The 22,302-nt window shown below is 45.4% G+C and overlaps 1 protein-coding gene across 3 annotated transcripts in view; it reads right to left on the reverse strand.

Annotated features, from left to right (window-relative positions):
- ZBTB7C (zinc finger and BTB domain containing 7C) overlaps nt 1-22,302 on the reverse strand; it is a 366,470-nt gene that overhangs the window by 76,280 nt on the left and 267,888 nt on the right. For all 3 annotated transcript variants that reach the window (XM_086960363.1, XM_086960361.1, XM_086960360.1), the window contains exon 2: nt 8,771-9,970. In XM_086960363.1, the coding sequence (XP_086816489.1) occupies nt 8,771-9,954 (1,184 nt within the window). In that variant the 5' untranslated portion in view covers nt 9,955-9,970. The remainder of the gene's footprint in view (nt 1-8,770; nt 9,971-22,302) is intronic.

A 22,302-nucleotide genomic window follows, 5' to 3' on the forward strand; every position in this document is an offset into this window, starting at 1 on the left:
AACACTCAATCGAAACTGAAGAGGGTGTGCAAAGAAAATACATCTTCAGAAAGATAAACCGATGACTCTCTTCAGCAACTGGTTAGACACCAAGGGGCGCCGCGGCGCCTTGACAGCCAGTTTCAGACAGGCCCTACTTTTTACATAATCACTTTTGTGAGATCATGTATGTCATAAGAACATCCACACTCCGCGCCTCAGAGTGTAAAGATGTGTTTACTAAAAACGCGGACTCTGCCAGAATGAGTCGCATAAGACATGGGGCCACTTGGCAGCTTTGCTAGAGAATCGACTCTGATAGTGTGGAACCTCTGAAGCAAGTTAGTTGGATGTTCACCAACCTTGTGCATGTCCATGGCATGGAGCAAGAATAGATTTCGCCTTCTAGCGTGCTCCTCGTGGGGAACATCACTTACAACGCATTTTTTACAACGCACTACCATTACATCGCAACCATTACAACGCATACCATTACAACGCATTGCGCTGGGGGGCGCTTCAGGATAGGCAATATATTTAATTTACTATCCAACACCTTCCCTGCTATCCACGGGGACTGGAGTTGGAATAGTAAATTAAATAATTCACTATCCAGCGCCTAAAAGCATTATGCGTTGTAATGGACTGCGTGGTAAAAACCGCGTTGTAAAGGCATGCGATGTAAAAGCATGCGTTGTAGTGACACCAATCCGCTCCTCGTACACTAAAAAGGACATTTTCACGAGAAATCAGTGGTATTATGGGGGGGCAGTACCCTTTCTTCTGGTTGTGACTTCTTTCTGAGTAACACTTTCTCACCAAAGGGCACCAAGGTGCTGTAAAGTGTTTATGTTTTCATAGGAATCATGTTTCCTACAGTGCACTATTTCAGGAAATCTTGGCATTGAGGCAGCACGTGCGACAGACATGCCTATTACGAAAGCACGTCATCAGGGGACCTTTCAGCCACTCTCCTTTTACCATTCCATATAATTAAACATGTTACTTGTAGTACCTGCTTATAATGGCAAAAGTGACCCTGCAAATCCTTGCGTGCTTAGCTGTGTTCACTGATTGGAAAACTCAGGACCGGCTGATTTGTTATGAATGATGTGGCCACTGATGTGTTAAAACGTTCATTCGGTGAGGGTACTCGTTAAAAACTCTCTCTCTCCCCCTCTCTCCTCGTCTATTAACAGAAGACAATGATGCAGTTGGGAGCTGAGACTAAGCCTGGGCGAAGCGCTTGCAATTCCCTTCGCGGAAATTACACGAAATGTCCAAAGACTGGCTAAATTCCGTGTTATCATGCAAAATGGCAGTCCCGCATTTTGCGTTATTTTATAGTGCAAAATACGCCCTCGCTTAATGCAAAGATGCATTTTACATTTAAAAAACTGGTGGAGAATCGGAATGTGAACAACGTCCGCTCAGGTTGGGGTCATTGCATTGTATCCATGAAATAATATGACAACAGGATTTTTACCGAAACTGACGTAACCGCGGACATTTCAAGTGACAATAATAGCGGGAAATGCTGGAAATTATGCAAATTCTTCCCGGTAATGAAATGTCACCCAGGCGTAGCTGACACCTTGAAAAGCAGCGACTGAGTTGCATCAGAGGGCTGGCAACACAGCAGACTCTTCATGCAACAGGCGTCATCTTTGTCATGTCTTCAAACACCCCCGTTGAAGGTATCAGCACATCCTGCTGTAAGATTGGCTCTTTGCTGTAGCATCTTAATTAACCGCAGTCCACCTTTCATTTCGGCACGCACCGTCAATTCACACCTTTAAAATTACACCTCTCAGCAAGAGGATCTCCGACTGCTATGGCCAACAGCTTAAGAAACACATACAGAGCCTCCTTCTCCTCACAAATGTGTTACTTGCACCGCCACACAAGGCCCTCCCTACCAGTGGGCTGATAAATGTCTATATGTGTGGTGACTCCTGTTGGAATTATGAGTTTAAAGCTAAATATTAGTAGATATTTATCATGGGGAGGATGGCCATTAAATGATGAAGAAATCCAGATGTTGCTGCATGTTATTATCTTGTAATACAGATTATAAGGCCTTTTCTGCCATACAAACCTCCTTGGAAGTGAACTTTGGCTAGCAGGTTCTCTTAAACGTTAGCTGATTTAGCGGAGAGGACTCATCGCCACTAGCAGGATGAACTCCACACACAAATTCACCATGTGACTAAAAATAGTGCCCACTAGTCTTAGCCCTAAATTGGAGAACATCCATACAACCGAAGAGCTTGCAAGAACCCAATGGAAAATTTGGAGCGCTTTGTGACGGCTGGGTTTCGAGGCGCTGTATAAGTGATACATAAGATGTAGCTACTTATTCTATAATCCAAAAAGTGTGTTAGGTCTCTCAAGGTAAATGGAAAGTACTAGTAAAATGGCAATGCTATACAATACTTCATGTATCTCTGCGGTCTTATATGGCCACATCATACAGGTTAAAAGATGTGTAAAAAGAACCAAAGCTCTAACCATTATTCAGGTAGACATTACAGACTGAAGACACAAGGATGTCACTATTTGTTCATTCCTGCTGGAAGCATTTCCACACTGAATTTCACCCTCACCGTTTTCTTTTAAAATATACCTTCTTCCGCAGTATCCTAAGTCTACGAATTCCTTTCGCGCTGTGCCCAACTGGACCATGTCACCCTCCATCCCATGCATCTTTTCTTTTATAAAGTTGTGGAATGCGCGCTTTGCATCTATCTTACATTTGGACCTCACCTCCTCTACCTCTTCCTGTCTGTGCTCCAGGGTCAGTGCTTTTGACCCGGAAATAATGGACTGCCTGTTGCAGTCTGCCTGCCTCTATTCTCCCTCCATGCTCTTTTCATGCAGTGATATTTTAAACACAGAGGGACAATTTACCAATGTTTGGTTAGTTGTTGGTGCAAGGTAGCACTGCAACCAAAGTTTCTGTGCTGCATTGCATCGAAGGTAGAGGGAATCATAGTGCAGTGCCTTTTACTATATGGCCCTGTTTTTGTCTCCCCCAGTGCGGGTGGACTTTAGGCTGCCAGGTGCAAACGTACACTCCCTTACACCATATTTCAAGTATGTCCTTCCATCATAGGTTTTGTACTGGACAGGAATGCTTCCAGCACAAGAGCTTTGCTTTATTTCCCCCCACTTTTTGCAGAGCAGCACACATTCACATTTGAAGACTTTTAAAAGTTGCTCCATTATTATGCCTGCCTCGGGGAAGGCGCGAATCCCTAGAAACCAATATAGTACATGAAGGATTTGTGTCAATACCAAGGATGGTTGCCAGGGGGCGCCCATGTACTTTCCACTGTATGCTGCGCTACTTTGCTTTGAGTTAGGCACCTTTCCAATGTAAATGATGGTTTGCGTTGGAAAGTAAATTCCACCAGACTTTGCACCTTGTTTGTGCCAGTTTGTGACACAAACTCAGCACAAAGTATTAGTATATCTGGACCAGAGTGTGCAGCTGGGGTGATATCGACAGGCAGATGAGTTATGTGTTATTCCCTGGTTGCAGGCATTCTCAGTGAGACCGTGTCAATTAATGTGAATACCTCCTTTGTCCACATTACAAAAGGAAGACGTGCGTGACAAATAAATCAATAAGGCACGACGAACATCCAAGAAGCGCAAAAGGGATTCCTCAGCCGAGGACGGATCAGGACAAAGAACCGGAAGAACCACCTCAGCAGACCGGTGAAAATAAGAATCCACTTTAGGAACAAAGGTAGGATGAGGGCGCAAGACCACACGGTCTGACAAAACCAACAAAAATGGGGCAGAACGAAGGAAAGCACCCAACTCACCCATACGCCTGGCAGAAGCAAGTGCCACAAGAAACACCACTCTGAGTGTCAAAAACTTCAAGTCCACCGACTCCAAAGGCACAAAAGGAGCCAACTGCAAGGAATGTAAAACCAAAGGAAGGTCCCAAGGAGGAGGACACATGATAGGACGGGGGCGTCGGAAAGAAAGAGACTTAAACAGCCTAGCAACCAATGGAGAAATTGAAACCAAAGGTAGGACATGAAAAGCCCGAATGGCAGCCCATTGAGCTCAAAGAGTCGAAAAGGCCAAGCCCAACACAAACCCATCATTCAGAAAATCCAGAACGCGAGCCGGATCCAAAGAATCCAAAGACAGCCCACGACCAACACACCAAGAAGCAAAATTATCCCAGTGCGTGGCGTAGGACTTAAGCGTAGAAGGCCGTCGGGACTGTTGAATGACCCCAGCCACAGTCACCGAACAACCCTCACGAACAGAGAATCCCTCCCAAGAGCCAGGCCCGCAAACCCAGGGACCGGAACACAGGCAGAGGAAGAAGAGGACCCAGCAGAGGATAGGGAACGAACGGCAATGCCCACCCCGGAGACACAGCCAATTCCAATAGAAGGGGAAACCAAGGGCGACGGCTCCAACAAGGAGCAACCAGAAGCACAAAGGACCCCTCCCTCTTGATCTTCCGCAACACAGCAGGGATCAGGGGAACAGGGGGAAATGCATACAACAGACCCTTCGGCCAAAGGAACGAAAGTGCGTCCACTTTCCAGGCATCCTGGCAAGGCATAATCGTGCAAAAGCAAGGGATCTGGGCATTGTCCTGGGAGGCAAACAGGTCCACAATCGGACACCCAAACATCGTCCGCAACCTCCGGAACATCCATCGCGTGAGGGACAAGGACCCCATGGAAGGAAAAACCCGGCTCAGACAATCCGCCACCGAATTCTCTGCACCAGGCAGGTAAATTGCAGATAGGGACTCCAGAATCAACTCCGCCCAACAACAGATCTGGCGGCTGAGGCAACTGAGGGAGCGAACCATGCACCCCCCTTGATGGTTCACATAAGACATGACAACCAGCTTGGCCGTTCGGATCTGTACGTGGTGACCCCGAACAAGATCCGAGAAATCCAAGAGATCCAGAAGGACAGCCTTCAACTCCTTGTAGTTGGAGGAACACGACAACATCGACTGAGGCCAAACCCCCTGAGTTGTTGAAACCCCCAGAGTAGCACCCCACCCCAGCAGGCTGGCATCGGTAGTGACCACTCGGGTGGGAACAATCAGAAAAGGGCGGCCCTTGGACAGATTCCCGTCGACCAACTACCAACTCAGGACCACCCGAACAGCTTCCGACTTAGGAACCAGAACCCCCAAATCGAGGGAACAGGGGTCCCAAAGCGACCAAATGTGGGACACCACCGGGTACATGAGGAGGCGAGCCCACGGCACTGTCAACAACGATGCAGACATCAGACCCTGAACCCTCAACCACAGGCTCACTGGATGAGAAGGCCCTGACAACAGGGCACGGACAGCAGACATTAGGGATAGAATTCAGGGAGGGGGCAGGAACACCATCCCCAACTGAGTCTTGAACAGAGCCCCAATGAAAGTCAATACCAGCGCAGGAACCAGGGAGGACAACGGCACAATCACGAGGAACCCATGATGCTCCAGGACATGGCATACCCACTGGACATGCAACACCGCCTCAGGAAGATAAGAAGCAGAAACAAAAGTCGTCCAGATAAGGAAAAACACTGACGCCCTCCCCAAGCCAATGTCCAATAAGAGGAGCCAGAACCTCAGTAAAGAACCTGGAAGCAAAGCAGAGCCCAAGGGTCAGTACCAGGAAACGAAAATGACGACCCAGCACGCAAAACTGGAGAAATCTCTGAGAGGCTGGATGAACAGGGATATGCAGACAATCATCACACAAGTCTATTGAAGCAAGGAAGACATCAGAGGAAGGATCAACCGAAGCGAAACCATTTCGAACTACATGTGAGGGATGTAAGCATACAACCACTTCGGGTCCAACACCGGCCGAAGAACCCCAGTGCCCTTGGACATCAGGAACAGGACGGAATACACACCCAACCCCAATCGATCGCGGGGAACAGGAATCACCGCCCCATTGACCACCAGGGAATCGATGCCGCCCCAAAAACGCCAATCTCCTCACAGGGTCTCCGGGACAAGGCGTGGCCCCGAAACAGACCAGGGGAGTCTGGGAAAACCCAAGACTAACACCCTCCGAAACCACTCGAAGAACCCGCATGTCCGACACAGTCTCACGCCAATAGTCCATGAATCAAGGGAGACGACCCCCAACCGGGCCGACACCAGGAGAGAGCCCTACATGATTAGTAAGTGGTAGCGGAGGAGGCAGAAGCACCCGAGAACCGGGACTCGTCAAAGGAAGGAGCACCCCGGCCACGCCCCCTTCCATGAAAGGGCCGACCATCCAAGAATGACCAAAAGCACTCAGGGAACCAAAGGCATGGAAGCGATCAGTACGCCCAGGAGCAAGGATCACACGGTCCTCCGCAGTCAACTCCACCATGACATCCAAAGGAGGATCAAACAACTAAACACCCGAAAAAGGGATCATCCGGAGAATATACAGCGCAGCACCAACTATCCAGGAGCGAAGAACAAAGGAAAAACCTCAGAAAGCAGGCGCACCCGTTGCCCCAACATCGCCAGAGTAGAAGAATAACTACCCTTTGAATCAACAAGCAGTCATCGACCAAAATACTCAAAGCAAAGGCCGGATCGCGTAAGACGAATAGGCATCACCCCGGATAGAAAAACAACGCAGCTGCAAAAGTGCGCTCCACCGCACCAACCATCACTCACAGCAAAATCCCGCAGTGGGTATCGTGTACACAAAACGTGAAAACGAACCCCTGTCTACATACTTCCATACATGTATCCATAATAAAACAGAAGAATGTATAGGCAAAGAATCAGGCACAGGGCGCTGATACCGCGAAAATAGATCGTCCACTAGATCCACCAAAGATGCAGGAAACACCAAGGTCACATCGACAGAATCAGCATCAGTAGCGTCATCCACCTTCGCCTCATCATCAGGAGGAACAGGCACCTGACCCTGCAATGCTGCAGCCATAGCAGAAGTAATCAAAGCTGCAACACTTCAAAAGAATGAATTGCCACCTCTGACCCAGAAGTCCCTTGCAAGGTCCCAGGAGCAGGAAAGTCTAGAGAACCACGCCCCTTCACATCCACACACGAGTGGACGATAGGAGTCAACACAATCAATGAACAGGACATCATGCCTGTCCGAAAAAGGCCCCGAGGTTGCTAGGCAACCACATAAATCAACCCACGCATGACCCCAACAACATAAATGCATTGAAGAAGAGCCGCGCGCATGCGCAAAAAGACAGCCATATACCGCCTTGCGTGGTCGGAGAAATCCGAAAGCTGAACGCAGCTGAAGAATATGCCCAGCACAGCAGCAGGCAAGGAATGCGACCGGGAGCCTCCGGCTCCCACAGAAAGCACACCCGGCCCCGTCAGCAGGTAGGGAAATGCGACCGGGAGCCTCTGGCCCCCACAGCAAGCACACCCGCCTCGGCAGCAGGGAGGGAAACGCGACCGGGAGCCTCTGGCCCCCACAGCAAGCGCACCCGGCCTCGGCAGCCGGTAGGGAAAGGCGACCGGGAGCCTCCGGCCCCCAGAGCAAAGGCACCCGACCGCGCAACGCCCGCTCAGCAGGACGCGCGGTCGGAAACAAATTAAAAACGGCTTCCAGGAACCCATGCGTCCCGCAAAACAAGCCGAAATAACAAGCCCTGAAGTCCGCTAAAGCAGGACGAGAGGCAATAATGGCAAAAGAAGGGGGCAAGAAAATTTAAAATTACGAGCCAAAATGAAAAACACAATTCACAAAGTGCATAGAAAAACAATACTAGCACAACACTACTACCCCCAAACTCAATACCAAAAGGGCAGAAGGGGACAGCTCAAGCAGGATCCCAGCCCCACTCACCTGACCAACAGGTAACACAGCACTCGGAGAAGTGCAGAAAAAAAGAACAGGTCGTGTTGGTGCTTCTGTGTCCCTTTATGGGATTGGCTGGAGCCACTGGGGGCCATCTTGGAGGAGGGAGAGGGAGACTAGAGCGCTGTTTTTGTACTTGGAGTTCTGTGTGGAGCCGGAGGCTCATATGTGATTACTGTGGCGAGGAAGACAGGACGAGGAGGTAATGGAGTGTGATAATTCTAACTTTTATTTTTTTCTCTTTCATTTATTCTGGAAAGTACAACGTGCCGCGCACGCCACTTGACCTCTGCCCTCTATCTTGCTTCTGGTTATATATGATTATTTTCAAACAGTAGAATCTAGCCACATCACCTTTGCAATTAGCCACACAGAACAATATTTTCACAGGCACTGGACTTGAAACTTCGAGGCGCCCAAACAGCCAACACACCACATAAGACAGAACGTCTACATTTATTGTACTTTGATGCCCGGGACTTATTGAAATAAACCTCCATCTACCACGTGGCGTTTAAAGGCAGAGCATTTTGAAAGGATGTTATGAAAAAATGAGAAAATAATTTGTCTTGAGGACTTACAGACCTGCATTAGTTTCCAGCTGAGAAATATGGAACAAAACCATAATATTAAGAACAAAATAAAGTAGCATGGAGGAAAGTATGTATAGGTAAGTATAGATTTACTATCCCACAATTACGAATAGCAAATCTATACTTACCTATATGTACTTTCCTTCACAACATTTTTATTGCCGATATTTTCTTCAACATATTTTTGGCACGATATTTAGAACTCGAGAGTCTGACATAAAACCTGAAGATAAGAACAGGAAATAAAGGTTTTCAGAGGAACTCCCAGACAGTTATTTCTAGCTGGCGATTGGCTGAACATCATGCTAAACATCTGGCATCTGTGAGCACGTGATATGGCTTTATACACACCTGGTAAAGCGGACTTCGCAGATGCTGCACCGGTATGGCTTCTCTCCAGTGTGCGTCCTCATGTGCCGCGGCAGCTTTCCGGCCCCCATGATGACTTTATTACAGATGGGGCACTGCTGGGAGGCTTTGGGCTTCATCTTCCTCTCATCCTCCAAGGGCCATGGAGGGAACATTCCTCCGAAATGGGTGGCACTTAGAAAGTTCAGGTAGGCATTGTAGTCATTCTCCGCTTTGATATGATCAAAGTGCCCCCTCACATTGTTAGCAAACATGTCTTTGAAGAAGCCGTCTGGGAAGGAGATTGGCGGGACCTCCTCAGCCTCCTCCTCTTTAATTTTTGTCTTTTTGATCACCAAGTCAAGAGGTACATTGTCCATTTGATGTTCCCCAAGTTGGGGAAAGGCTGGGAAGTCCCCACCCCAGAGATGGGGAAAGAATCCTGGGGAAAACTGAGATAAGGCTGGTGTTCTGTCTGGAATTACGGCTTTAGGGTACAGGTTTTCCCTCAACAGTGATTCAATGGAAAAGTCACGTAACACCCCTAGATGGCTGGACGAGCCGTTGGCCGGGCAATGGGTCGGGAAGTCTCTCGTTGCTTCTGGATATGGTTCTTCCGTAAGGTCAGACATTGAAGGGCTTTGGTGACAGCGTTCCTCCGGGGCATCATTTTGGCTTTCTTGGTTCAGATAATGATCTGCATCTTCATCATCGTCATCATCATCATCTTCGTCGTCATCCTCCTCCTCATCATCATCCTCGTCCTCATCATCCTTCTCGTCTTCGTCCCCCTCTCTGTTGGTCTCCATGATTTCGAGGCAAACGTTGACGACGCAATGTATCTCCAGCATCTCCGCCGCTGTGAGGATGTCTTTGACATTTGAGGTGGTGATGGTAAGGGTTGAGGTGTAGGCAAACTCTAAGATTGCCGAAAGTGCTTCGGGTTCTACAAAGTCAATCTCGTAAACATAAGGCTGGTCCACTAAAGTGCCGGCAGTGAAGAGCTTCTTAAAGTACATGCTGCAAGCGGCCAGGACAGACCTGTGGGTTCTGTACTCCTGGTCCTGGACAATAAGGATAACATCACAGAGGAGCCCATCGCGGCGTTGTTGATTCAGTCCATAAAGGATTTCACTGCTGTGGTTCGGGAATGGGATCCCAATAAGATCATCGTCTCCACTGGCCATATTACCATTTAGAGCCCTAAGACAAAAGAAGTAAAACAAATTAGTCTGTATTGGAGTAAGAGTTATACTGAAAAATCTACATAAACAATCTGGAAACATGGCTGCAATTAGCGCCTTAAGAAGGTCATTATGTGAGTGGTGAGAAGAAGTGCCCAGATAAGTATGGTAGAAATTAAAACGAAAGCATTACTTGTATTTAGCCTTTGCATTTACTTAAGGCACATCTTAGTTGTGAGAGGCAATAGCATGCACCTTCCTAGCAAAATATTGTACTTCCTTACAGGTCATGTCAATATTTTCCCTCTATGTTGTTTTTAATTCACTACCTTGTATCCTGCAGAGGAACCCATCAGGATGCCAGGGGAGCACAACATTGCTTGGCTGGCTGATTTCTCATCAGAAATGAAAGAGATGTCCATTGCTATAGGATGGTCAACAAAAGGTTCAATATTTGGACACTACAAACTTCTATTAAGAAAAAGAACTCACATTTTTGGCCTAGAGGTGTGACATATCAGTAGTATAATGCTCAATCTCCAGGAGGTATGGATTTAATTCCCCTCTTTGAAAAATATTACAGTTCGGCTTTCTACAAAGGTGATAAAGTCCCATAGGGAAGAGGCGAGTGTGCTGAACAATAGATAAGCCTCACATCACTGCAAGACGGTGAAGGTTTGAACAGAATTGCTTTGAAATACTGTGTGTGTCTATGTGTGAGTGCATGCGAGTGTCCATGACTTAGAGAACCAGTAGCAAACCCTACTCCCTCAACTCTGTCCATAAGTAATTGGCACGGAAGAGGGCAATTGATAGTTTCTGTACATACGCTAGACTGGCGATACTACAAAATCCAACCAATGTTTATATCTAGCCTTTATTTGAAGAGGTCAAGGTGACATTGTATGGAAATGATGATTTATAAAGATTTATATCAATTCAGAAATGTATCAGATAGATTACATTAAGTGATCATAGGCTCAAGATGTACTGAGAACATACACAGATACCTCACATAGCTGATTGAAAGAACAATTCACTAAATGGGATATAAAATGGGCAATTGAAGGCCAGAAGAATTTGAGCGTTAAAATTCAAAGAAATATTCCTACACCTTGTGCTATCCTAGTGTCCGATACCTCAGCGGAACAATGTCAATGGCAGAGAAAAGCCGCTAAGTGGAGGATATTTTGCAGTGATGGGCAAATCAAAAGGTGCTGAGAGGGATGATATACTGATGGATCTAGCAGAGGTATTGGGACTCAAACTTGGTGAATGAATATTCCTGTGCTCCATAAATGATATGTGTTCTGAAAAGGTGGCGAAAAGAGAAAATGTAGCGAGGGCAATGAGTTTGGTGGAGGATAAACTGGGAGGCCTGGCTACTAGAGTGAAAGGAAATGAAAGGGAATAGGACAATACAGCAAAGAAGCAACGCATAACCTGAGGCCAAAATAGGAGACATGGCAACAACTGGGCAGAGCGAGAGAGGGAATGACTGCTGGAGTCTAGGATTGAGAGGATGGATAACTTGAAGAAAGGGACTCTACACATGCATGAAGGTGGAAAATGTCAGCATGTTCATCAAATTGTGGGAAAACTTACCATAAAAGGACCCAGAATCTGAGTGTTAGCAATTATTCACCATTTAGATGAACAAAAGTCTGGGATTTGGTGCAAAAATACTGGCCGGTGACAGGTCCCAACCAACCAATATCTCCACTCCACATTCCAGGCAACTCATAATATGGGCCAAAGAGACTAAAAGGCGAGTAGAGCAATGGACACATAGAAATTGAGTAGGACCACAATGGTTGATATTCCTTAAATAGGAGTCTACTTCATGAGAATGGGATCCTCTGAGGTCAAGATAAAAGATGTCAAGGATCTAGGGGCGCAAGTTGAGAATGACTGAGTCATGGTGCAGTGTTTCTAAAAATCCGGCTCAGAATCAGAACAATCTGGCTTGTGGAGCTCCAGAGATATGCAGTTTCTGCACCACGTAACAGGTGCACTGATGTGCAGTGCTTTTTGCACTAGGCAGGCTACTTTATAAAAGCACCTGGTATCAATGAGAAGCCATCTCATCATGATAAGAACAAGGTGAGGGGGCAACCGTTAGACACGGGTGGGGTGCATGTGTGAATACAAGCTAGGAGGGAGTTACTGTAGCAGCTTTGCTCACCAATGGAAGATCTTATCTCTCTCAGCAGTTTCAGCTGCATTATCTGGGTGCGGAGGTTGAGATTCTTGTCAAGGATCACCACAAGGCATTTTGTGCAGCTGATGAAGTCTGGCTTGAATTAGAACATGGTGACAGTCAAGCCATGATTGGATGGGTCAAGCCATGATTGGATGGGTCAAGCCGTGATTGGATGGGTCAAGCCATGATTGGATGGGTCAAGCCAACAATTGGATGGGTCAAGCCATGATTGGATAGGTACAGCCATGATTGGATGGTCCAGCCAACAATTGGGTGGGTACAGCCACTGGAAGGGAACATGAGTATTGTAGCTCCATAACAGAATCTGAAACCATTCAAGCAGGAGGCAAGTTCTTAATTCCATGTTAGGCCTTTGGGATACTGCCACAGCCCAATAGGTCCTGTTTGGGCGCCATTCTCTCTCTAACTGTAACCCACACCCATGCTCCACCCAGCACACAGACAACGCCATTCCATGCAAAATCATATTTGCACATAGTGCTACAATCTATGTGTTCTTTTAGTGGCATTGCCAGTGTTTTAATGTCCAGTCCGGTACAAAAATCAAAATAACCAAAAGCTGGTAATTTTCCTTTTCCAACACATACTTTAAAAAGAAATATTTAAAAAAAACACTTTCAAATGTGGCCTAGGGCTGTCTTAATAATCCAGGACTGATAGGCAACAAAGCCATCTTTAAAAGGAAAACTGTCGATTTCATAAAAAGTCCCCTCCTAAGCAGAATCTTAAAACATGAATAAACGGCCAGTATTTTTCTCTGGGAAAGGTGGCAACCCTATTTTTGCCAGAGGAAGCATTTCACAGACTAGGTTCTTAACCTTTTGGCTCATGCGTAACCCCACTGAATTACCACTGGAAGCTGGGGGCCCCTTCTAAGCAATTCCTTAGATCTAAACCTCAAAACAACATGCAAAAATATGCAAGTAAACACCAAACAAATACATGCATTGTGAAATATTTCAATCAATCCAAAAGAAATACAGCAATCAAATGTAATTTTAATGGAAAGGTTGGAGCTTTTCATAATGTAGTTTCATCTCTAAAAGATGATGTGATGTGTTAGACTTTAGCATATGATTTGTTTGCTCCGTATGCATGCTCGTAATGCAGTCCCGCTTTTTGCCAGTGCATAACCATGTTCAATTGAGGCCATCAGTTGACCATACTAGCAATTTTATGAATGCAGACATTTTTAACCTTTCAAATTCCTTCACATTCACAAAGCATTTTAAAATGTTTAATTCTTAATTTTGTGTTTTTATATATATATACCTTATTAGAACATTGGAACGTGGAGCACTCCATTGCGGCTCTATGGGCCGGTAAAGGCCTGCAGAGCTACATTCTAATGTTGTTTTCACAAAGGCCTCTTGGAGCCCAAGGGGATTTAAACCCCCTCGGGCTCCGAGAGGCCTTTGTTTTATTTGTTAGAACATTCTGCCCTCTAGTGGCAGAATGTTCTAATAGCCTTATAGCCCTTCGTAGCTGGGCTATAAGGCTATCGGCTCAGGTCTTTAACGGTGGAGCGGAACTTTAATAGCCGGTATAGTCCGCTACAGCGGGCTATAACGCTATATTAATCTGCTAATATAATTTAATTTCTAAACAGTTGTGTCCCTCTGAGTAGGTGTCACAGACCCCCACAAGTTTGTTGACCCCAGGTTCGGAGCTTCTGTTTTAGAGCATGCCCACTCAGCCGATGCATGCACAGACACATCATGTCACTACAGTAAGCAGAAACTCTATTTTCTACGGGTTTGGTTTTAAGTGATACTCTGTCATGTGTGCATTTTTAAGGGACTGTTATGATTGCAGGAGGGAACACTATTAGAAAGAAACCAGGAATGCCTGAAATATATACCATAGCAAATTTATGTAAAGTCACCTTTTCTGCTTGTGAAGAATGTGGTTGAGAAAGTAAAATAAACCCTGCAGTATCTCATTGTTAGGGTTGTGTAGAAAGCCCATATGAACAGGAGTTTATGTCTAGGGGTGAGTTCACATGTTGGGCTGGCTTCCGACTGACCGACTGAAAGATCAATGAAAACAGAGACGTTGTGCTTATCTATGGCCACATGACCCGGAAGTACCCACAGACAGAATGGCATGAGACAGGGCGGGAAAACCAAGGCCATCGGAAAATAGTGACATATAAAGGAGAAAACAGTTGCTGCAGAACCACCTACAGTATAACCAGGGCTTTAAGTGAGCTGGGTCTCGCCGGTGCTGAGCACAAGCAGTTTTTTAAAGGGGGCCTCGAAACAGGTCTCTATTGGGCTCTATTTTGTGCCCTGGCACAGGCGGTCCGTTTTTCAGGACTGCAGTGACAGCAGGCACATCCATGTGTGCTGCTCACACTGCTCACTTCACACTAGGGGAGAAGTTACGGCATGAGATCATGCCAGGTGAGCGTTGTAATAGAAGGGAAATCCTTTTAGAGAGAGTCATATTCTCTCTGGATTTCCCTTCTCTTTTTGAAAATCAGGAGCAGTAACATTGTTGTGGTGTCATCAGGGCTTTAAGTGGAAGCTTTTTCAATAATTTATACAAGCCATAGTTGCTGCCTATTATCTTATGCAACTAACAACCATTGACAAAGCCAATAGTCCTGACGTTGTTGTATGTAAAATGTTACTTGTTGTATTAGATATCTGGATGTAATGACAGAAACACCAAAATGTCAGACGGGTGGCACACTATGCTAAGCACAGATTTTTAGCGTAGGTTTTTCAAGCAACACCCTTAATTACATTGGCCACGCCCCTTTGAGAGACCCCCCACTTTTCTCATCCCACTAAAGCCCTGAGTATAACGTAACTCTGACATCATCCTGGTTGGCCAAGTCTCCTCTCAGCAGCTAGCTGAGTTCATGGGTAACCTTTGTTTATGTTAAGATTTATTTTGTGACCATAGTAGTTAGGCCTGGGCGGTAAATTCCATTCCTATCGCGTTATTTGCGTAATTTGGGTAATTTTGCGTTCCGTGGAGAACGCGGAATTGCCCAAAATTACGCGATCCACAGCTTTGCGGAATTTTTTGCTTGTTTGTACTTTCAAAATGCGTCTTTGCGAGATATTTCCCCCCGAGCACGCAAACAGCGTTCGCAAACAGGAAAATAGCATGGCGAACGGGCGGAACAGGCAATTCCATGTGTTCGCGGAACTCTGCATGCTCGCAGAGATTTTTTACCATTTTGCAGAGCTTTTCTTAGCACGACTACGCAAATTCTGCCCACCCCTAAATGCATACCTGCCAACCTGAAGAACAATCTCACTGTGTGAGGAGGGGGCGAGCTTTGAAGGGGCAGGCCCTCACGTCAACAAGTACCTATGAGGCACTTTTAAACCCCACCCCGCCCCCAAGCTTGCTGAGGCTGGTGCCGATGTCCTGGGGTGTTTTCACACCCCTTAATGGATGTCGGCAGTTCAAAGCATCAGAAAACGAGCTGGAAAACTACTATTTACAGTGATTTTCATTTCTCTTTCCGTGCCACCATGGCAGACCGTGTGATGGGAGCCGATATCGAGTCCCATGGTGGCACCGTCTGAGCTGGCTCGTATGGAAATGACAGGTGGGTGTAAAATAGAGCAGTCTAGTCTCCCAACCATTGCTCGTGGAAAATCCTCAGAAGGCTGAAAATGCACCTTCTTCGCGATTTGCTGTAGCAGCCTTACACCTGTGACCCAGCTGGTCTGGCAGGAGACGGTGTTTTTCAAGCAGGGCTCAACCGCGATGCCACACACAGGAAGATGGTTTCATAAATGGCCGCCATGTCGAAAGTCCCAGGAATGCACCGCGAGCTCCAGGCTGGAACTGTTCCTAATGAGCTACGGGTTGTCCAAATGCTTCCTAGAGACATTAATTTGAGGATACAGGGCCATCCTCGCATGCAGTTTCTGTTCAATAAATGTATAGTGTTCGTTTCAGCAGTTGGCGCTAAGCCAAGTTACATTTCCAGGCAGAAACGTGGATGTAATAACATTTGGCAGCAAAGCAGGGTCGGATTGGGATCACAATTCGGCCCGGGCACTGACGAAAAAAGTGGCCCACATTCAAGAGGCAGGCCCATTTTTAAGGGGCGTGGCCCACACTCAAGGGGCGTGCCCTTTCATGAAACACCATTTGCACAGACAAGGAATGAAAGTGGGAGGATACTGTTCTTGCACACGACACAGGGCCAAGGTGACAATGGCCTACATGCTGAGCAACTAAAAAAATAGCAAGGCCCCTTTTTGTCACAAAATTATTCCAGCCCTCCAGCACAGGAGCACCTGAAAAGCAGCAAAGCCCCTGCTATTACTAACCTACTCAGCCCTCCCCAGACCTTCAACTCAGGAGCACATGAACAGAGGTAAGGCCCCTGCAATTAGTAAATTAATCAACCCTCCAGGCCTTGGGAAAATGTCCTGGCAGGGGAGCACAAAACACAGCTTTCTGGGTCATCCAAGGTAGCCAGGTAGCCAGGTAGCCAGGTAGCCAGGGGGGAGACTGAGGTGAAGCTGGTGCATGGAAAGTGCCTTCCCAGTGTGTTCTGGCACTTTGAGTATTTACCATTTACTGTAGTATTACCCTTGTACCTGTGTATGGTACCCTTTTGTAACTTGCACAAGTCACTTTTCTCTTGTAACACACTGTTTGCTACCTCTCACTTTTGTTTGCTTTAGATACTTGCACAAGTGCCACCATTGCCTTCGTAAAGTTTGTTCTTGTGCTGGAGTGTCTGCCATTAATTGCAGTATTATACATCTACTTGTATTTTGTACGCTTTTGTAACCTGCACACATATCTCTTTTTCCTCCTGTAATGTATCGTTTGCTCCTCTTGTATTTTGGTTGCTCACTATTGTCACTTTTGATTCATGTAACTTAACGTTTGCTTTTGTAATTTGTCCACTTATAATTTTCTCCTCATGTATTATTGCTGTTCTTAGTGTGAAGCGCTCTGACACCTTCGGGTAAAGTCCGCTATATAAAATCGCATAAATAAATAAATAAAACAAAAAATTCCAAACATCACCAGGCCCCCACAGCAAGACCCATTCTTCCTCGCCCACTATGCCCTGAATGTGAAGGGCTGTGGGCGAGGTGTTAAGACTAACACCGTTTCTGGGCTGCATGGGCGCCAGGGGGCCGAGGTGCAAATGGCTCAAAGGCCTGGGAAACACCTGGCCCCCAGGGAGGCCGATTATTGCAAACAATTACCCCTCCCCAGCCCAGCCTCAGCTTGATTGCTTGGCAGGGTAGGGGTGAAGGAGAGCCCACAGCTGACAATCGCTGTCTGGCCGCACAGCGAGGCTGCTTTCATTTTCTCAGTCTCTGTCTCCGTGCACTCTGTGGGCCGGTTTTTTTTCTCCCCTTTCCTAGTCCACTCTCTGTGGACTGGGACAGGGGAGAAAAAAAACGGCCCACAGAGGGCACTGAGGCACCGGCCCTTCGGCCCATTCCCGAATGCCCGCCTTGCCAATCCACCCCTGCAGCAAAGGTGCTAGACACACGCGTTCTAAAAGCGTCAAGAAACAGAAAAATGTCGATAGTTGTCTTTAAATACGCAAAAATCGAGCAGAGCATTTGGCACTGAGGCAAGCCTGGTATTTTGTTGGGGGGGGGGGCAACCTTGTATTTAATAAGGAAAGACGAGCTATCACCCATTAATGACTACGAATAACGTCCCAGCAGCACAGACATTTGTGTTGCATATTTAATGAGCACAAGAGAAACTGTGTATTCCTCTCGTTAGGGTGTTGCATCTTCAAAGCTTCTGCAGCCACATATGTCCTGAGGATTTCCTGCTCATGGGGTTTGGGTGGAGGGAGAGGTGGGGTTGGGCCAGGCCGCCCATCCCAGGTTGTTTCACAATCCTAATATCTTGGCATCATTAAAATGACATGAATCCACTGGCACAGATAGTGCTTGCTTAAAGAAGCAGTGCTACTAACACCAGAACTCTGAATATCTGAAATTAGCTTTCACAGCAGCTGGCTGCATTTCAAGGGAGAATTAAATACATTTCAGGGTTTTCCTTAGTGCTCAGGAGTGGGGCTGGACAGGTTTTTATTTTAAAGGGAACTGAAACCTGTGGCGATAAAGCGATTTGCCCAGGATCATATTAAGACAGGTGAGAAAGCTGGGACTAGTGTTCAGGTCTCCTAATTTCTAAACAACTTATCCATTATTTCCCATACCTGGCAAAGAGTAGTCGCTGCTGAAGAGTTGCAACTTTTCACATTGAGGAGAGCAATCTCTGGTAAAAGTGTGTGTGTTGGGCAGCTGCAATATTTTCTCTGCGGCTAGTCAATCATATTGTTGCAGAATAGCAGTTCCTTTTACAGGTATGCAGTACCGAAATTGCTAGTGGGAGTAAAACTCCTGCAGCAAATCAGAATCACCTAATTTCTATATTATTTGGTAAGACAGCACTCCGGCCATACCCAGCAGTCCAGATACCTCTACATTTTTCTGAGTGCTTAGCCCCAACCCAACCCCCTTTTTAAATGCTAATTTCTCAACAATTGCTGAACGGATTTACACCAAATCACAAAAGTCATGCTTTCTAAGTAAAAGTCTAATATTGTTCTGTATGACAGAGCAAACTTTTGCAGAGAAATTAAGGGATACATCAAAACTGTAATGGGATTTAACCAAAAGAAAACAAAACTAGAATTACTCCCAGAAGTTGGCATTTATCTTACACGCTCCTTCCCATTGGCAACACATTCTCTCCCTCATCAACCTGCAATAGGGCACTCTCCTCCAAAACAATGAACAATTATATCTCTTAAAACGGGTATCAAGACCTTGTATTTCAGACTTCAGCCTTTCCTTGTCAAAAATATGACTATATCCGAAGATACCAAGGCCCAAATTAGAATGGGGTGGCACGGGGAAGTCACCAAATCATTTCCCGTGGAACATGGTGTTAGACATGGTTGTGTGATGGCCCCTACGCTGTTCACATTATATATCAATGGAATAGCCGATGCTCCTATTTTAGCTGGTGAAAAGGTACCCATCCTGATGTTTGCTGATGACGCGTTGATTCTCTCCAAGACCCCTAGCTTACTAAAGAAAGCGCTAAAAATCTTTGAGGATTTTTGTTGTGAGAGGGGCTTGGAGGTCAACGTGTCTAAGACAAAGTTAATGGCATTCAACGCACGAAAGGCAAATATGAGAGGTTTTAACATGAAGGATGGACCCCTAGAACTAGTTAATGAGTTCACCTATCTAGGAGTAAACTTCCAAGGTAGTATGAAGTGGGATCGGCAAATCGACTTAGCCTCACTCAAACTTAGACAGCTATCGGGGGCTCTCTGTCAGGAGTATAATCGGTCCCAATTCAAGCCAATCAGTCCAGCCCTTGAAATGTATAATCTGAAAGCTGTCAGTTCAGCATTGTATGGTTCGGAGGTTTGGGGCTGTGAGAATCTTGTAGCTCTTACTACTGCTGAAAATAGGTTTTTAAGAAAAATTACTGGACTTCCCCAGAGTACCTCTATGTGTCCGCTGTTACTGGATCTGGGTAAGAAACCCATAGCAGCTCTAGCCAAATTGCGCCCCCTCCTGTATTGGAGGAGATTATGGTCTACTCCTGAACTAGCTGGCTAGGCCCAGGGTTTCTTAGATATCATTTAGGCAGACATACTGCACCATATTAAATGGCTAGGGGCAGTCCGAAACCTCTTAGGGGAGCTAGGATGGATAGCATTGTGGACTGATCCTGTAAATATTCAACTTTTCCATCAAAGCTTTGTTGAAGGCTAAGTACTGGGAATTGCTTTTAGTAAAAAATGCAAGACAACAAATGTCTACCTCCCTTGCTAGCCGGTTTATGGATCATAAAGTGGCCCCAAGGCTGGAATCATATTGGGACGCAATTACTAAACCCAAGGATCGTAAATTGTACTTTCAGTACAGGGTTGGGACACTCCCTGTAAGATCTTTCACGGTGAAATGGTCATCTCATTCGATAACTGGGTGTCCGGGATGCAGTGCCATTATTGAGTCTACCTTAGTTGTGAGTCGTACACATGTAACACACTCAAATGTATCCACAGGATATCATACTTAGTAATTGGTTGAAATAAATCAGAGGAAGGTAAAAAGAGCACACGGAGAAAGAAAATTATATTCAGAATTTTTTTTGTATTTACTGATGAAACAAAAATCTGGGGAGACAAATACAGAAAGGTAAATTCAAGCAACAGTCATGAACAGAGATATAGATAATAATTACTCTACAGTTCACAACTAAAACATCAACTCCTGGTGAATATAACAGACACCCAAAGTTTTAAAGTGACAAATTACGCAGTCACAAGGGTAGCGTCTTCCGTCTACTTGCTGTGTAATCAATTGATTACACGGCAAGCAGACGGAAGACGCTACCCTTGTGACCGCATAATTTGTCACTTTAAAAACTTCTCAGTCACGCTGTTTGTTCAACTTATTGCTGTTCGAAAATTGGTCAACAGAAGTGGCCCCCATATACTAGACTAAAGATTTCAATTCAGTGGATACTGTGCTCCACATCCCTTGCCGCTCATCGTAATCTGAATATAGATCTATCAGAAATTTCAGGGAGTTTTTTCAGCAATGAAATATTCTTTCCTGATGATGGTCTACATGACGACTGCCCACTAGACCGAAACGTCGACACTTCCATCATCTCCAGAAACGTTGCATTGGCACAAACATACGACCATTTTCTATTAATTATTTTTGGTTGTCTGTTATATTCACCAGGAGTTGATGTTTTAGTTGTGAACTGTAGAGTAATTATTATCTATATCTCTGTTCATGACTGTTGCTTGAATTTACCTTTCTGTATTTGTCTCCCCAAATTTTTGTTTCATCAGTAAATACAAAAAAAAATTCTGAATATAATTTTCTTTCTCCGTGTGCTCTTTTTACCTTCCTCTGATTTATTTCAACCAATTACTAAGTATGATATCCTGTGGATACATTTGAGTGTGTTACATGTGTACGACTCACAACTAAGATTGACTACCTTCTTAAATATGTCCCTTGTAGCACACTTTGACCGTAACTATCTAGTGCCCAAGCCTACAAGGGTTGATTGGGTTTCCCCTGCCTATAACACATTATTGAGTCTACGGCGCATATCCTTTTTTTTGCGATACTTACGCTGCCCCACGTAGGGCCTGGTTGATACCAATCTGCAGGCTTCTAGGCATCAGGGTGGTGGCAGACGCCGAACGAATTTTGCGTACCGATACCTCACTACCCATAGCATTAGCTATGGTGACATATTTAGGCTGGGCATGGATTTTGAGGGCTGGCCTAATTGCACATTGTCTTTGATTAGAATTAATAACTTTTTATGATGTGATATGTGTACATGTTTTCTTTTTTTTTAACCTGTGGTTTTAATGGTTTTAATGGTTGTTTCCTACTCATGGGGTTATGTATAAATTCATACCTTGACATCTGTTTTAAAGTGGGACTCTGATGTATTTGCTGTTGTTGAACATTGCTTTTATGATTATAAAAATCGAATAAAGCTTTATGAGCTTGACTATTTCTGATTTCAAAATGTAGGCGTCTGACTCACAAAGACATTTGAAGGTGTAACTTCAATTTATATCTACTTATACATGGAAATAGCTTGAATTACACATGCCGCCATGGATGTGGAGTGGGTGTTCCCACGCAAAGATTAGCTGTAAAGCTTTGGCCAACATACCTTTATTCTATCAATTCCAAGGAAAAGGTCGGAAATGTAGACCTGTCATGGGCAGGAGTACAGTCTCTGTCCAAGGTATGAATGGGAAGGTAACAACAATAAAACTGCGGTACGGAAAGACGTTTTACCCTCGGAAAAAAAAAACTTCCCACGAGGAATATAAAGTTGGGAAATGCAACTACACTTGAAAGACATTTTTGTATTCTCAATTGTGCATTAACATGAGCGTACATGGTAATGCACAAATGGTAATACACAAAGTTTTCTGGTAATACTCTTGGAAAGTTGCAGCTTTTGAAGAACCTTCTAGAAGTTGTCTTGGAAGTCTTTGTAAATTAAAAAAATGTCAAAGCCTAGAATTAAAGCTAAGAAGAAAATGGTTAGTCTGAGAATAGAGTTGTGGAAAAAGCATATTCTATATAGTTGAG

This window comes from Lissotriton vulgaris, chromosome 3_1 (genome assembly GCF_964263255.1).
Source record: "Lissotriton vulgaris chromosome 3_1, aLisVul1.2, whole genome shotgun sequence".
Taxonomy (NCBI): Eukaryota; Metazoa; Chordata; class Amphibia; order Caudata; family Salamandridae; genus Lissotriton; species Lissotriton vulgaris.